The sequence below is a fragment of the Propithecus coquereli genome, unplaced genomic scaffold (genome assembly GCF_000956105.1).
Source record: "Propithecus coquereli isolate 6110/MARCELLA unplaced genomic scaffold, Pcoq_1.0 Scaffold197, whole genome shotgun sequence".
In the NCBI taxonomy this organism is placed as follows: Eukaryota; Metazoa; Chordata; class Mammalia; order Primates; family Indriidae; genus Propithecus; species Propithecus coquereli.
The window spans coordinates 2,630,665-2,647,093 of NW_012144633.1; the positions used below are offsets into that span (position 1 = coordinate 2,630,665).

At 41.1% G+C, this 16,429-nt stretch overlaps 1 protein-coding gene across 1 annotated transcript in view; it reads left to right on the top strand.

The window, feature by feature from the left end:
- Positions 1–1,991: 1,991 nt before the first annotated feature.
- The window catches only part of NOTCH2 (notch 2), a 169,483-nt gene continuing 155,045 nt past the window's right edge, over positions 1,992–16,429 (top strand). The window contains exon 1 of the mRNA XM_012643460.1: positions 1,992–2,348. Within this exon, the coding sequence (XP_012498914.1) occupies positions 2,276–2,348 (73 nt within the window). The 5' untranslated portion in view covers positions 1,992–2,275. The remainder of the gene's footprint in view (positions 2,349–16,429) is intronic.

Genomic DNA, 16,429 nt, shown 5'->3' on the forward strand with positions numbered 1-16,429 from the left:
GCCATGGTCCTTGTCCATAAGGACCTCCTAATCTAGTTGAGAAAATAGAAATACAATGAATCCTGTATGAAAAATGGATGTCGGTGTAAGATAAAGAAGCAGTACAGTGTTGGAACTGTCTGTTAGGGTTAGGAATTTGGTACAGTGTTGGCAAAGCCTTCTAAGGACTGAAATATGAATGATGATCAGAAGTTCATCAAGAGCAGGAGAGAAGGAGAGGAGGAGGAGTTGTTCTAAGCCAAGGGATTAGAAGGTACAGAGACTGAAACAGCAAGATATGTTTGGGGAATCTCAAGTCGTATAATACTGTTATTGTGTGAAGCTTACAATGGGGACAGGGAGGACTGGAGATGGGGCCCAGTCAGGGAAAAGCCTTGTGTGTACCCTTTTTAGAAGTTTGGACTTTATCCTAAAGGAGTTAGGAAGAAGCTCTGTGGGTAGAATTTCCCATCCCAACAGGATTGTAAACTCCCACATCCAATTAGTCACAATAGGTTTTGCTCCAGCTCCCACTCTTAATTTTGTTTTTCAAGATTGTCTCATATCCAGCCCTCTGACATCTGCCTCATTAGTTCAGGCCTTCGTCACTCCATGCCTGGATTGCTTCACAAACTCCTGACTGGTCCTGGGGTTCCAGTTCACTTCTTGCTCCTGACAATCAGTTTTGTACAGGATTATCAGAGCTCTCTTCCTTTCCATCAAGTCTAACCCCTCTTCAAAAACCTTGCGTGGTTTTCTGTGACCTGAGAGAAAACTGCCTCCCCATCTTTTCAGTTTACCATTCAAAGTCTGCATCATCTGGTTGCAACACCTTTCCCTCTTTCCCTCCCCTCACTGCTAACAGTGCCAGAACTCGTTTACTTATTCCCTTGTCTCTACCTTTGCTTTTATGATGGTTCTCATCTGGAATGATAGGCCAACACAACTTCTGTTGTTGTTAATTTCAGCTCTTTTCTTAGAAGCCCATTCGTACCCAGACCTGGTCATACGCTCCACTCCCCTGCCCTGGAAGTAGCTACTCTTCTGGTTATATTCTCTTACTATATATATGCATCCACAATTAATATACGGCATTGTTTCAAAAAAATTAAATATACGTAAATGGTAAGCTTTATGTCTCCTTCTGCAATTAGTATTTTCACTATCATTTGGTTTTTAAGATTTAGCCCTATTGACATATATAAATGAAGTCTTTTCAACTACCATATTGCATTTCATTTTATAAATATACCACACGTTATTCATCCATTCCTCTAAGCGTGGGCATTTAGGTTGTTCTTAATTTTTGGCTATTACAATGTTACAATGAATATTCTTCGATGGTCTCCTTGTCTTATACAAATTTTACGGACTTTTCAAGATCTTGCTTTCATCCCAGTTACTCCATGAAAGCCTTCCCTGAATCCCTAGCCCGCTGCAGCAAAGTCAAGGTCCTCCAAGTAGCCTGTGCATCTTTGGTACTCCCTGGTGCCGAGCACATTGCTACGCAAAGTGAGGCGCCTCCGAATTAACTGCTAAAAGAATGAGCGAATGAATGAATGAATGAATGGTGCAGCACAATCCAGGCAATAGCTCCGTTTCTTTTAAATGGACTTTGGCGCCTCGCCCCCATTTCCTTCTTTGACAGCACTAGTCATTCTACCGCATTCCTCTAGCTAGCAGGGCAGTGTGTGGATGTGTGGGTGTGTGGGGGCGATAACGATCTCACTAGATGAGGGCCGCCCCTCTCTGCAAGTTCACGATCCCGGCAAACCCCAGTGCTTGAAGTTCAGAGCCCTAACCCCCGCCCCCGCGCCCCCGGGCAAGGGTACGGCCCAGCTCGTTGCCGCAGCGCCGAGCTCGGCGCGCCGGCCCCAGGCGGGTCGGGGAGGGGGCGTCTGCCGACTCGTAGTGGATCCCTCCGCGCGGAGCTCGGCCGGCGCTTCTTCCTGCGGGAAACCCCTGGGTGCCCAAGGCGGCGCGGCCGCGGCGACAGAGGGGCGGGACTTGCGGTGGGAGGAGGCGGCCGAGGCGGAAGGACACACGAGGCTGCTTCGCTGCACACCCGAGAAAGTTTCAGCCAGGCTTCGGGCGGCGGCTGAGGCGGCGGTCGAGGAGCGACAGACTCGGGGTGCGGGGCGTCGAGGCACTTAAGCCTGGGCTTTGGGCGGCAGCGCCAGGCTGCGAGCCGCAGAAGCAGGAGGAGGGGAGGACAAAGTGGGGCTCCTCTGTCGGGACCCCCTCCACATGTGGATCTGCCCAGGCAGCGGCGGCGGCGGAGGAGGCGACCGAGAAGATGCCCGCCCTGCGCCCGGCTCCGCTGTGGGCGCTGCTTGCGCTCTGGCTGTGCCGCGTGGCCCCCGCGCGTGGTGAGTACCGGGCTGTCTACCGCGCCCCGCGCCCCGCCTGGCCGGCCACCTGGGGCGAGCCTTCCCCCTTCCGTCCCTCTGTGTGCGCGAGGGCCGGCTCGGCCGCCGGCGCGGAGTGGGGCCGCTAAGTTCCCGAAAGTCTGGACGTCGTCGGGGCCCCGCTCGTGGCGGCCCCTCCCCCGCGCTGCCCGCCGCCTCGCCCCCGCGGCCCCCACACGCCTCCTTGGCCGGAGTCTCAAACTCCCTTTTGCGAGGACTGGAGTTCGGGGAGTCGGGCAGTGTTGCCCTTCAGCGTCGGCGTCTCTGGGGCCGACGGCGGGCAGCCCGAGCGGACCGTCGTCGGCCCGGATGGGCTGAGCGAAAGAATGCCAGACCCCGGCGCGGAGAGCGCGGGGCAGGGCCTCCAAGCCCAGCCGCTGGCACCTCCACGGCCGGACTTGGCTTTGCCAAAGGGAGGCACGCACAGCCTGCGTGTGGGGGTCTGGTCTGGGTCGGGACAGGGTTTTGCGGCTCGCCTGGGTTTGACACTGCGACCGGACCGACGGTCTCGGTGAGGCGGGTGTGGTGCTGGTGCGTCTGAAAGGTGGAGGCACGAGCGGCAGGGAGACTGGTGTGGCTGCACGCTGAGGCACATGATTTAAAAATCTCAACTGCTGTTATTCTTTCCGAGGCGAGGAGCTCTAGCGCTGTTTCAGTGTGTGTCCAGATTCAGGAATGTGGTGTGACGATCACCAACTCCTCCAACCTGGCAGCAGAGTTTGCTGCTCTTTTGGCATGGCTGGGGGTGGGGCAGGGGCGGGTGAGGAAAAGTGGATACGTTAATTCAAAGCGCTTCCTTAGAAAGCCTCTTTATGGTTGGATATTTCCAACAGTCTTTCAGAACACGGTTGGAACGAGGAAAGGAAATCGAATTGAATCATGTCTTACCCATCCCACCCACACTTTTAGATTCTGAATTTCTTCAGACTGTTTAGTAGGAAGAGGTTGGGCTTTGGAGCCCTGCTCTGCAATCCTGGCTTCAGATCTCTGCTGTATTAACTCATCAGTAAAATGGGAATGAAATTACTCAGCTAATAGGATTAATTTAAAAATGTATGTTAAACCTATGGCACTGAAAAGGTGTTCAGAAAGTCCTTTCAGGGCAGGGACTGTGTTTTATTCTTTATGAAATCTGTTCTTCCAGTGGGATGATGCTTTGTGCGTGTTTATTGAACTGAAAGGAGCCCTTTCTTTTCCTGGGCCTAATCTGAAGGAAGATTTTGCCTTTACCAAAAAACTAGTACATCAACTACATCTCTTTTCAAAGAAAAGGTTAACAAGATGATGAGCTTCAGAAAAATATGGTCTTTGTTCATTGTTAATAGGCAGTTGATATGCCAATCACAGATGTGTAAAAAGAGAACAAGGTTGTTTATCACTTGAAACCAGTACTGGGTTGTTCAGCACCAACTAGATACTTCTTGGAAAGTTCAAATTTCATACATCTCGAGGTGTAAGAATTTCAGAAGTAGGCTAGGAGGCTTTGTGATGATGAAACAAAACTGTTGTTTCTGAAGCAGTTAATAAAGAGCGTATAATGGTATTTTTGCCTTTCCTTTTTCTTTGTGTGAAAACTTTAAGTGTAGATTTAAGACACAGAGGAGTCTAATCAGTGACAGAGTCTGAGGGTTACAATCCTTGCTCTGCCATTAACTTGTTATAGTAAATAACTTAATTTTTATGATCTGGAGTCTCCTCATCTATTAAATAGGACTAAAGGAATAACCTACTTTAGAGAGTTGTAAGAAATAATAAATACGATTGTAAAGTGATTTGCAAAAGTAAGTGTTAAATGATAAGACTGATGTCAGAAGTGGAATTACTCTGACACATAGGGCTTCTTTTATTCTAGTACCTCAGTGCGTAAAACTAGGAGTTACTGCTATTAGTAGCTAGCTTTTAAGTAGTCAAGTTGAGTGTTAGTTAGGTTGGCTCAAAGGATAGGATTTAGATATTTTGATTTTTGGACAGGTGTTCTTTAGATGCTAAACTACTGCAATAGAAGAGATTAAAAAGTCTGTTTCTTGGTACAGATCTTAAATCTTCTCAGAGTCTAGCAGTGAAGGCTTCTTGAATCCTCCTAATTTATTATTGTGTTTTGCCAGCGTACCAATTATAACACCCTTTCAAACTTTTGAGTGTTCCTGTGTTTGGCTTGTGGCCAGTTGTTAATTTAAACATCACTGAGTCCTAAGGCAAGGAACTGTCAGCCCATCTGTCTGATTGTCTAAACAGCTATCCAGGACCACCCCTTGCTCCTTGTTTTCTTTTGCTTTGCAATGGGAAGTGACTCTCTGATTTTTTTTTGCTGCCTGCTAGATAATTTCTCAGTTGAATTCTTCTCTTGCTTTTAAAAAAATCACAAAGAACAGTTGTTTTTTTCTTTCATATGGAGATGAAATTTACCCTAAAACTATTTTCCCTTTTTTCTTCTTGTTCTTTCTGTATTATTAATATTCCTTTTTTTCGGTGGAGTGGAGGAGATTGATTACTTCTACTCCTTCTCATTTTTCCCTGTGTTTGGATTTTTAAGATATTTAGCCACATCTCCTTGGCATCTCTTTGTCCCATTCCCACTCTACTGCTTCTCCTGTAGGCTTCTGTGGTATAGAGGAGCAACTTTTGGTTCACCTGGATTATAGTTGCTGACTTCGGGACCTTTAGAGAATGTTTAAATTCAGTGGGATATGCTTGGATGCTTCAGAGCAGCCTGACAATACATTTTAAAAATATCACACCCACAGAAATTCTATTTTGCCCACAAAATTTGCATTGATCTAGTTCCCACTCTATGATGCCATTCCTAGTGATCTTCCTCTCTGCCCCTTCCACTGTGGTAGAACACAGCTCTGTCCTGGCTACATCAAAATTAGCTGGGGTGATTCTTGGACTCGAAACCCAGGACAGCAGGTCTGAGAGTCCATATTTTTCCAAGGTTTACAGGTTGTTCTGACATAGTAACATAGGTGGAACTCACTGATTATGTAAATTTTTTGCCTTTAGGTGTGTATATGGAGTCTTTCCTTCTAAATTTCAATAATTTCCATAATGAACCTAACCTTAGCCTTTCCAATATTTAATGATTCTAACTCTCAAAGAGTTTTAAAGTTGCTAACATAAAAGCTATGGAATATAATGTCATTTCTTTTGTTCATCTGGGTACAATGAGTCTCCATTATCTCTTTAAAGGGTCTCTTATATTTGAATGATATTATAAACTTCCCTCCCCTTTTCTTCTATTGTCTCTTTTTCCTTAGGCATTATTCATATATGTCATTCTTGGAACCTTTATTTGTCTGTAATGGTTTTAGAGAAAAACATTCCAAGGCGTCATTTGACTGATAATATAATAAGAGATTTTTGGCCAGGCATGGTGGCTCACACCTGTAATTCTAACCCTTTGGGAGGCTGAGGCAGGAGGATTGCTTGAGGCCAGGAGTTCAAGACCAGCCTGAGCAAGAGCGAGACTCTTTGTCTCTACAAAAAATAGAAAAATTACCCAGGCGTGGTGGTACACGCCTGTAGTCCCAGCTACTCAGGAAGCCAAGGCAGGAGGATTGCTTGAGCCCAGGAGTTTGAGGTTTCAGTGAGCTACAATGATGCCACTGCACTCCAGTGGGGGAAACAGAGCGAGACCCAGTCTCAAAAAAAAAAAAAAAAGACTTTTACATCATCATCTTTATATTGTGTTTACACTCCATATTTAAGTGCTTCCTTTCTTGAGATCTCTATCTGAATGCCAAAACTTGAACTATTCATTTTCCTTCCCCCTTTTCCTAATTATCCTTCTGTCTTCTTCCTTTTCTCTGTAAATGACTTGAAGCCAAAAGGTTTTCTTTTCTTCCACTTTTCTTTCTTCATCAGTCTCCTATATGTGTAGTATTTTATAGAGATAACTGAAAGAGGAGCCAGAAGGCCAGAATTCTCTTCCAGGTCTGTTATTAATTGATTTTGTGACCTTGTACGAGAGGCACTGTTTTGGTCCTCCACTTTCTCATGTACCTTGTCTGTGGTCACAGAACCAGTGAGAGTTGAGACTAAAATTCCTATCTTCTGGTCCTCAGTCCAGTGCCTCACCACTTTCCACACTACTTCTGTCTCATGTACAAATGAGCTTATGTACACAAAACACAAAACACCTATAACATCCTCAAGTGCTTATTGTTTATGTGTGCATGAGGAAAAGAATTGTATGTTTTAATTTATGTGTTTAATGCTCATACCCCTACCCCTGTACTTGGCATGGTGCCTTGACATCTAATAGGCACTCAATAAATATTTGTTCAGTTGAACAATTACTTTTAGTCATTTTCTTGTTCTGGAGTACTATGGTACTCCCAGATGTTTTTGAAATAATGTTTACAAGAATCATTTCTTGCCTTACATTTGGGGAAAAACCAAATTTTTCCCACCCCAGAAATTTTATTTAAACTTGCCATTTTGAATTTCTTTGTGTGTGGGGTTTCTCTTTCTTTTTTTTTTTTTTCTGATCACTTCTGCAATTTATAAAGGTCACTGTGACTTTGGAATCTAACTTCAAAGGTGCTGGCATCCACCCCCTGCCTCTCACTCAAATTTGCTCTACTGCTTCCTGTATTACTATATTACTAGGCCAGCAGTTTCTATTATTGTGTTTACAGTTGCCACATCTTATTGTAATTTTGTCATTTTGGGGAGTAGTCATTTTTGGAATACTGTTTTTAAAATTAGAGTTAACTAAATTTATGTTTGGTGAACTTGTTTTGATGAACTTTTTTTGACATTTTTCATCTTGGTCTGGATATTGCAAACTTAGACTGAGAGAATATGTACATTTAGTAAAGTATATTTTTTTCCCACCAAGACAGTTCCCCAGACATCCTACCAACAAAAACTAAAGGCGAGAAATGATAAAGAAATATCTGAGAGAATCACATAGTGTGTGAGCTGTCTGTGCAACAAAATTTTGCTCCTTGAAGGCAGCGACTATGCTACACACATCCCTTCTCTGTGCTACAGAACTTGTCTGAAATGTGCCCAACATTCACAGTCAACTAAGTAGCAGGTTTGGTCATGGCACCTGTGACTCTTGCTTTGCCACTTTTGGGACATTCTGTAGGAGAGGCTGATGATGAGTCTGGGTGTGTCTCTATGCCCTTTATTCCTTTGAAGAGATAGGATCAGTTGAAAGCTGTCCACACCTACAAACTTGTATGCTATCCCTTTTTAATAATTAAGGAGTGGCTGAAATTTTCCTCTTTGTTGTCTTATGCATTGGCAGGCACTTTAAAATTTATCTAGTCCTTCTATCCACCCCATGCTGAATCTGGTGCTTTTACAATGTGTCCTGGTCAAGGGATAGCATACCTTCTCTCTGCTTGAACACCTTCTGTGGTAGATAGCTCCCTGCCTCCAGAGGCAATTTATTCCATCTTTGGCCAGCTCTGATTCTTAGAAAGATCTTATATTCAGCTGTAGTCTGCCTCCTTATGACTTACACCCATTGAGATCTTCTCAGGAATTTGTCTCGCAGAGCACTGTGTGAGTGACAGGGATCCAAAAGAGGTGCATATATGTACCCCCTACTGAATGGACATTCACCCCTCCATTAAAGGAGTGAAATCCAGTGAGGAGCATGAAGACGATCTCTCTAGTATGATTGCTTGGGTGAACCATCTTAGCCTTGCATGTTTCATACCTCCCTGCCCAGGTGGACACTGGTGGGAGGACAGAATTTGTGGAGCAGTGTTTCCCTTACCTCTCTTACGATAAGAATACCTGCATGGGCCAGGCGCAGTGGCTCACGCCTGTAATCCTACCTCTCTGGGAGGCCGAGGCGGGCGGATTGTTTGAGCTCAGGAGTTCGAAACCAGCCTGAGCAAGAGCGAAACCCCATCTCTACTAAAATTGGAAAGAAATTAACTGGACAACTAAAAATATATAGAAAAAATTAGCCGGGCATGGTGGCGCATGCCTGTAGTCCCAGCTACTCGGGAGGCTGAGGCAGGAGGATCGCTTGAGCCCAGGAGTTTGAGGTTGCTGTGAGCTAGGATGATGCCACGGCACTCTAGCCCAGGCAACAGAGTGAGACTCTGTCTCAAAAAAAAAAAAAAAAAAAAAAAAAATACCTCCATGTTCTGGAGATTCTGATTCAGTGGGTCTGGAATTGTGTCTGGGAATTTGCATATTTCAGAAATAGCCAGGTGATTCTTATATTAGGGAAGTTTTAGAATCACTATAGAGTGAATCTGGGGAAGGTTAAGGTTTTTTTGTTGTTGTTTTGGTTTGGTTTGGTTTTTGTTTGTTTGTTCTTTGATAGTGCTAGAGATGAGTTACTTTAATTGGGTCCTGTGGTCATTTTTAATCCCCTTGAAAGTGCCTGCTTCTTGCTGAATGCCTAACTTACTATAGAGAAGGAAGTGGTTCTGGTAAAATGACAGTAAAGTTGTTTGTTTTGTCTCTCTCTCTTTTTTTAATCTGCTAACTGTCCTATGTTGTAGGACTTCTGTTTGTGTCATGGATGACTTTGGTGGAAGCCTCTTTATCTCTCCATCAGAATGTTACCTGAGATGCTAGAATGCATAGGAGTTCACAGCCTTTTTGGTGCCCACTAAAGAATTCTGTCCTCAGTCCTTGTAAATGATGCCTCCTTTGAGGATGTCTGTTTGTTAACCCATGAACACATATCTGGTGTCAGGAATTTCCCTCAGATGTGTTACTGTGGAGAGATAAAAGGTCACTCATTTCAGGCAATCCTGCTTTTGGGATGTCTAGGCTGCTGCAGCAAATGGAATAAGGAGGGGAGAATAAAGGAGGAATCGGGGGCCTCTTGAACAAAACAGAGCAGTCTGCAAGAAAGGACTCAGGATTGCTCCTCTTACAAAGACATGATGTCCTTGCGGGGGGAAGGAAGTGGCTTCAGATCTGAAAGGATATGCTCATGGGCTTGGGACAGCACAGACTGTGCAATATTCACTGGTGGTGGGAGGAGGCTTGCTATAGATCTGCTTTTTTCTCTCCTTTTTTTTGAGGGGAATATTAGCTCTTTGGCAGAAAATACATTGTGGCCAAGAAAGAAGAGTAATGCCAAGAAAGGGGATGATAAGAACCATAGCTTGGAGTGAGAAAAGCAAAGACATTTTTGTATTAATTTATATATGTAAATACGTATTATACATTTCTGTATAATTCTCTGGTAGGATGCCTAGCTCTTGGCTCTAAGATTTATTATTTTTGTAGCTCTGCTGTCTTAATGGTGTGTTGGAGAGTATTGTGGTATGTTGTCACACTTAATTTGTGTGTTTCCCTTGGCATCATGTGGTAGCAAGTACAGGGTAGTCTGCTCTTCTAGATGTGTGGGAATCATTTACCAAGTGGAAGATACGGTCCTGCCCCCAAGGAGCTGACATCATCCTGGAGACAAGACAGATGAGCACATAGGCTGTATTATGAAATACGGTCATTTAGTCATTTATCTACAGTCTGTGAAAGCAGTTTCCTGCGGTCAGGGTGACTGAGAGCTGTAGGGTATAGGGGAGTAAACTTTAGGTCCTGATACCACCAGGGCACAGTGACCCGCAGCTCACCCTTGCTGGGCTTGTTTGATGTTTTGAGCTGCCTGCCATTTTCTCCTTTCTTTGTTGTAATTTAGAAGTATCAAAACTTGAATTGGGGAAAAGACAAAGACCCCTTTGTCTGGTGGGGGTGTAAATGTAAATTTGGCACATGTTGTGGTGTCTGTTATGTCCATTAGTGGGTTTATGGCAAGAGAGACAGCTGTGTTCTTAGTCCTGGATGTCAAGCCTGATCTAGGACAAGTTAAGGTAGAAGTATCTTCTTTGGAAGATCCAGTTCTCAGTGGCAGTGGCTGAAGGAACTTCTTGTCACAGCCAGGCAAAGACTGAAGTGTGGTGTGGTCATGCCCAGCGTTACTGCCTCAGGTGGCATTGATTAATCATACTAACATCTCCCTCACCCTTTTGTACTTGTCTTGGCAAAACCCTGTTCTACTAGCTCCTCAAACATTTGGGCTTTGCTAGATATGATTGAACAAGTTCTTGGGGGGTCATTTTGCTATTCCTTGCCCCTCTTGAACTTCAGGCCAGCTACCGTGGTCCAGCTGTGGTACCCGTGGTCTTCAGGCCAGGCAGTGAGGGGCCTGGGTCTCTCTTCCTATTGTACACTGAAGCTCCCTGGAGGCCTGCCTAGGGCAGTTTCTGGTCTCCAGGTCAGTTCCTTTTGCAGGATATTGGCAGCTGGGCAGGGCAGTAATTCTGGGTTCTTTGAATACATCAGCCAAACATCATGCCAAGTTGGACTCATTATGCACAAAGACAGGTTGGATCTATGGGTGTTGCAGAACCTGTTTCTGGGTTAAGAGTAGCTCTCTCACCCTTCTATATGTTTATTCATATGAAGAGAGTGTGTGGGTATTTTGTGAGGTAAGGAAAACATGATGGTAATATTTTGATTGGAGTCAGATATTGTCTCCTTAATAATATGTTGCTTTTAACAAATAGTGTTCCTTTAGAATGCAATTTTGCTTGCTGAATAAGGTGTTATACAAGAAGCTATGGTTATATTCTAAAGTAAACTGCCTTGTTCAGAAGCAGGTGCATTTTTAAATTGTTGTTTGCTTCTTTTTTATTCTTATTCTCTGTGTGTGTGTGTGTGTGTGTGTGTGTGTGAGAGAGAGAGAGAGAAGATTCTGAAAGGTTTTTAAGCCCTGAACATTTTCAGTAGTCTGTTTTAACTGGTACCTAGCAGGGAGAGATTGCTCTGTTGGTATATTTTTCTAACATTCAAATAAGAATAATTGAATGCTGTCTACTTACTCTATTCTGTTGGGTTTCTAAATATGAGTAGTCACAAAACTAGGTAGCGCTAATGTGTTAACTTTTATAAATGGTTAAGGTGGTAAGCTCTGCAAAGACACTTTTGTTTAATTCCCTGCTCTCACATGCTTTTGTTCAGAAAGTGTTGCGACTTAACTGAAGTTTGAGGGCATGTATATTTTGATTATTACTTTTTATTATGTTTTCCTTTGCTGTGAACATGACTTTATTTATTTGCTAGATCTTCTTTAATTAGAAACATTAAGGACATTTACTTTATGTTGTCATTTAAAGCACTTTCTAATCTTTATGAGGATTTTTAGGGAAAAGACCGTATCTCTAAAAATTTGAATGATGCAAATCTTTGACATTATGTTACTATTTAAAGTAAGTAACATGTATATAGTGGCTCCTGTGACATATACTTTCTAAGAAATGTAAAGAAAATTGCTGTAACTAAAAACAAACATTGTAACAGTTTAAGGTAGGTTTACATAGCAACACAATTATTTCTTATATTTACACACAATTAACTTATATTTATACTTTGTTGATTTTCTCTGGCACCTTTATAAGATTTTGTTTTGGTAATAGAAAGTAGGTATATTTAAAAGTGGTTAAGGATATTTGAAAAATCTAGAAAAGTATAAGAAAAATATTCACAATCATGCCACTGTTAATATTTTAGTATACATTTTTGGTATTTTTTCCCTTAGTTTTTGATTCATATATATACAATTTGCTGTTCTTTCTTTAAATATTATAAATATTTTTCATATTTTCAATCATTTCTTATAAATTTAATTTTAATGGTTAAATGATATTCTAATTAATAGGTTTACTATGTTTTGGCCACTCTCCATTTGTTGCATATTTGGTTGGTTCTAGTTCTTTTTTTTTCTTATATAAGTGGTATTGATCATCTTTCTACAAAAGAAATTTCCCTCTTTAGGATTTTTCCAATAAGCTACATTTCCAGAAGAGAAGCTACTATATCAAAGACAGTGATGTTTAAAAATCAGGACATAGGATTTTTAAAAAACGGGAAAACATAAGAGAAAATTAAGATCTTCAATAATCCCATCATCTCTAACCAAAACCCATAATTAACATTTCAATGCATTACAATTTTTTTTCTGTGTCTATTATTGTAATTGGGATTTAAAAATACATACAGTTTTATTATCAGCTTTTCACCACTTAAAATGTTATCAGCATTTCCTGACATACATAAATATTCTTTAAGAATATTGTTTTAATGGCTTCATACTGTTCTATCTTAAGGATCCACTATGTTTCGTCTAAACTGAAATCTATTTTTAGTTCCCAATTTTCATAATTGTAAATAATCATGTGATGAACATTCTTATTTATAAATCTTGGTAGGAATATTTATTTCCTAACATAAACACCCAGAAGTCAAATTATTGTATCAAAGAGTATGGACATCTCATACGGATTTTGATTCATACTGTCAAATTCCTTTCCATATGGTTTTATCAAGTTATACTTTGATTAGCAGAATATGAGACTGTCAATGTTTCCAACCATTGTCAACACTAGGTTTTATTTTTACAACTCTTTACTATTTGATAAGTGATAAATGCTACTTCATCTTAATTTGCCTCTCTGATTATAGCGATGTTGAATGTTTTTTCATATCCTCAGTAGCCATTCGTATTGCCTTTTCTTTCTGCTTATTTATTTTGGTAAATTTTATCTTTTACTCATCATGGTATTCACTTTTTTGGTTACTGATTTGAAAGCTCTTTAACTATTAAGGGTATTAGTACTTTGTCTATCTTAAATATGTCACAATATGTATAGCAGTAATTAGCAGTACATAATATCAAATTGCTGCCAACATTGATATAAAAATTGCTCATTTGATAGGTTAATTTTTTTTATCTTTTGATTTCTAATGAGCTTGGTCAATTTTCAATGTATTTGTTAACTGGTATTTTCTGTAACTACTTTAAAGTTCTAATCTGACTGTATCATAAACCAACATACTGTCAGTTGTTATGTGCCCAGGAAATGTACATTTACTTTAATACCTGAAAAAAAAGATGTTGCAGGAAAACAGTATATTCTGGAGCCAAACATGTGATTTTGGGTGGGTGAGGGGTAATGTGCTACTGTCCTGTCTTCCTTGAGCATTTAACACCCCTGAAAGGCAGGACTAATGCTATGTCCGCCGTGCTCTGCTAATTTTGACACTTTGACCTCATTGATTAGCCTGTACAGTGGTATAGCCAGTTAGTTTGGTCAGACAACAGGATGACTAAGATTCCCTCACCAAATTGATTAGTTGTAGGACAGAACTGACTGAAGCAACCTGTTGTTTTGGCATCCTGTGGACACCACCTGTTTCTTCCATTCCTCCCTCCAGCCTCTCACTGACCCAGTGCTGTGCTGTGTGCACAGTGGGTAGGAGATCAATGTTGTTGCTGAAGAATGTTGCAATAAAGAAGAATGGATTGCTATTTTCTAAACTTATGTGTTTTTAAGGCACCCCACTGCTTTTGGCATTCAGCACTCCAGCTGAATTGCTCTATTGCTGAAACCCTGCAGGTCTCAAGCGTTTGTTTCGGAGTAATTTCAGGCAATATGAATGCTTTCTTAAGTATCATTGGAATTTACTGGGCTGGTTGTTTGCCAGCTATTACCATATTTAGCATGAGGAGACCTGGGGAATGAGGACATTTCTGACCAACCAAAGAAGGAAACCTCTCTGAAGGATTGCAACTTTTTTTTATGAGGTAGTTTAGAGAATGCCAGTTAGACTGAGACTTGAGTTTGTGTCCACTGGGCTTTGTTTCTGGGTCCTCTTCACAAAATTAATTTAGAACGGGAGAAGAGATTTGATAGTAAAGTTCTTTCTTACCCTAAAGTCTAATACTCTTTCTGCGAGGAATTAAGAGAATTATTATGCCCAGATTGTGCACTGAGAGGATTAACCAGCAGGTGAAGCTGCTGATTAAAAACATAGGTTGGTGAGTATTATTCTCATCTATCTCCTTTAAGCCTTATTAGAAGTTTCTGCTTTGTCCTGGTCTCAATTTATTTTGGCTCAGCCCTGTCTCCACCCTACTTTTGGAACCATTAGCCTTCCATCTATGGCTTAACATTTCTCTGCTTCGGTTTTTCCATTTTAAAGATGAAGATAGTATTTGGAAGGACCGGTAAATACAATTAACATAAAAGTTATTTTTATAGAATAAAACAACCCCCAACATTTATATGGCAATTTATAATTTACAAAATACTCTTACACAATTGCTTCCTTTAATCCTCACAAAACTTTGCTGGAAACTGAGCCTCAGCGGAGTTAGGTGGCCTGTATAACATTGTTGACACCTAGATAACAAGTGACAGAGCTGGGACTTAAACTTGCGGTTTGATTTTTTAAAACATTAGCTTTTTTCTTTTTTTAAAAAAGAATTTGTTGAATTTTACTATGTGTCCATCATTCTGCTAGGAGCTTTACATATATTTCCTCATTTAATTTACATGGCCATCCTTTAGGGTAGACAGTATTTATCTCTATTACAGATAAGAACTTTGGAGTGAGTCATATGGTTAGTGAGAGATGAAGCCAGGATTCAAACCCCTGTCTGGCTCCAGAGCCTCTACAGTCAATCACGATGGTTTACGTACATTCATGTAGTTACATTTCACAGCAATCCTATGAGATAGGGGATAGGTAAATGGGGAAACTGAGGCTTGTAACATGCTCAGGATAATGCAGTTAGTAAGTGGCTTAGTTGAGATTCATAGCTAGATCTGCCTCTCTGCATAACCCTCACTCACTCTAGTACACTGCAGATACATATTTTTATGATGAGTATAAGTGAATATTAATTTTAAAAAAAACTACCTTATTGACTGATGCATTGATCGCCCTTGCTTTCTCTGAGTTGATTTCCATTACCAGGACAAGCAAATAGAATTTGGAGGAGAGGAGCCGAATTCCCATTAAGGGTGAGCCTTTAAGCTAAATGGCCATAGCGATGAAGTTTTCATGGGGCCGCTCGCAAAAGCAATGGCGCAGCTCCTGTGGGCTCTGCTTGGGGACATTCCTGTTTGTATTTATGGAGACTTCTTTTTAAGAGAGAGATGTCAGCTTTTGAGGGGTAGGGGCAGAAAGTGGGGATACTTACAAGCCTGGCTCTAAATTTACCAGCCCTGTGTCTTTGGGCAAGTTTCTTAAGCACTCTGTTCTTCAATTTCATTATTTTTAAAATAAGGATAGCAATATTTAATTGTTGGGGTTGTTTTGAAGATTAAATAAGCTAATACTAGATTCATTGGAGAATACCTGGCACATAGTAAGAGTGCAGTAAATATTAATAATATTATAGTTATCATTGTTGGTGGTATTATTTTATGTTGCAGTATGGACCGGAATTTTGTTGCATTCACTAATTTAAATCAAAAGTGAATGAGTGATTGGGGTCTTTGGTGAGGAGCTTACCAAGTAGGAGCTTCTCACCTTTGCAACATGTGGATTGTACACTGGTTTTATGTGATCTAATGAATATTTAGGGATTTTGTATTTGAGTCTGTTTCCTTAATGGGGTACGCTTCCAATTTGTCTACAGGCATATCTCATTTTACTGTACTTCGCTTTGTTGCACTTTGCAGATACGGTGTTTTTTTTTTTTTACATATTGAACGTTTGTGGCCATCCTGTGTTGAGCAAGTGTATCAGCACCATTTTCCCAGTAGTATGTGCTCACTTAGTGTCTCCGTGTCAGCATTTTTTAGCCATTAAGTGTTTTTAAATTAAGGTATATATACATTTTTTAGACATAATGCTACTGCACACTTAGTAGACTACAGTGTAGTATAAACATAACTTTCTTATGTCCTGGGGAAACAAAAAATTTGTGTGACTGATTTTATTGCTATGGTCTGAAACTGAACCTGCCATATTTCCAGGGTATGCCTGTATTATACAAATTGCATTGATAGGTGTTAAATCATTTCCCCATTATTTATTAACCAGATATTTGTGGTTGGATATTATGTTTAGATATTGTGATTTTCTGAGGCACAGCTTTGAGAACAATATCTTGTTCCCAGATTTCCTATGATATGGCAAACATCATCACATGCCATCCAGTGTTGCCCTGTGAAATACTAGTCTAAAGCCAAAATACTTGATGTTTTAATTAGTCTTTCTTTTTTTTTTTTTTTTTGAGACAGAGTCTCACTGTGTTGCCC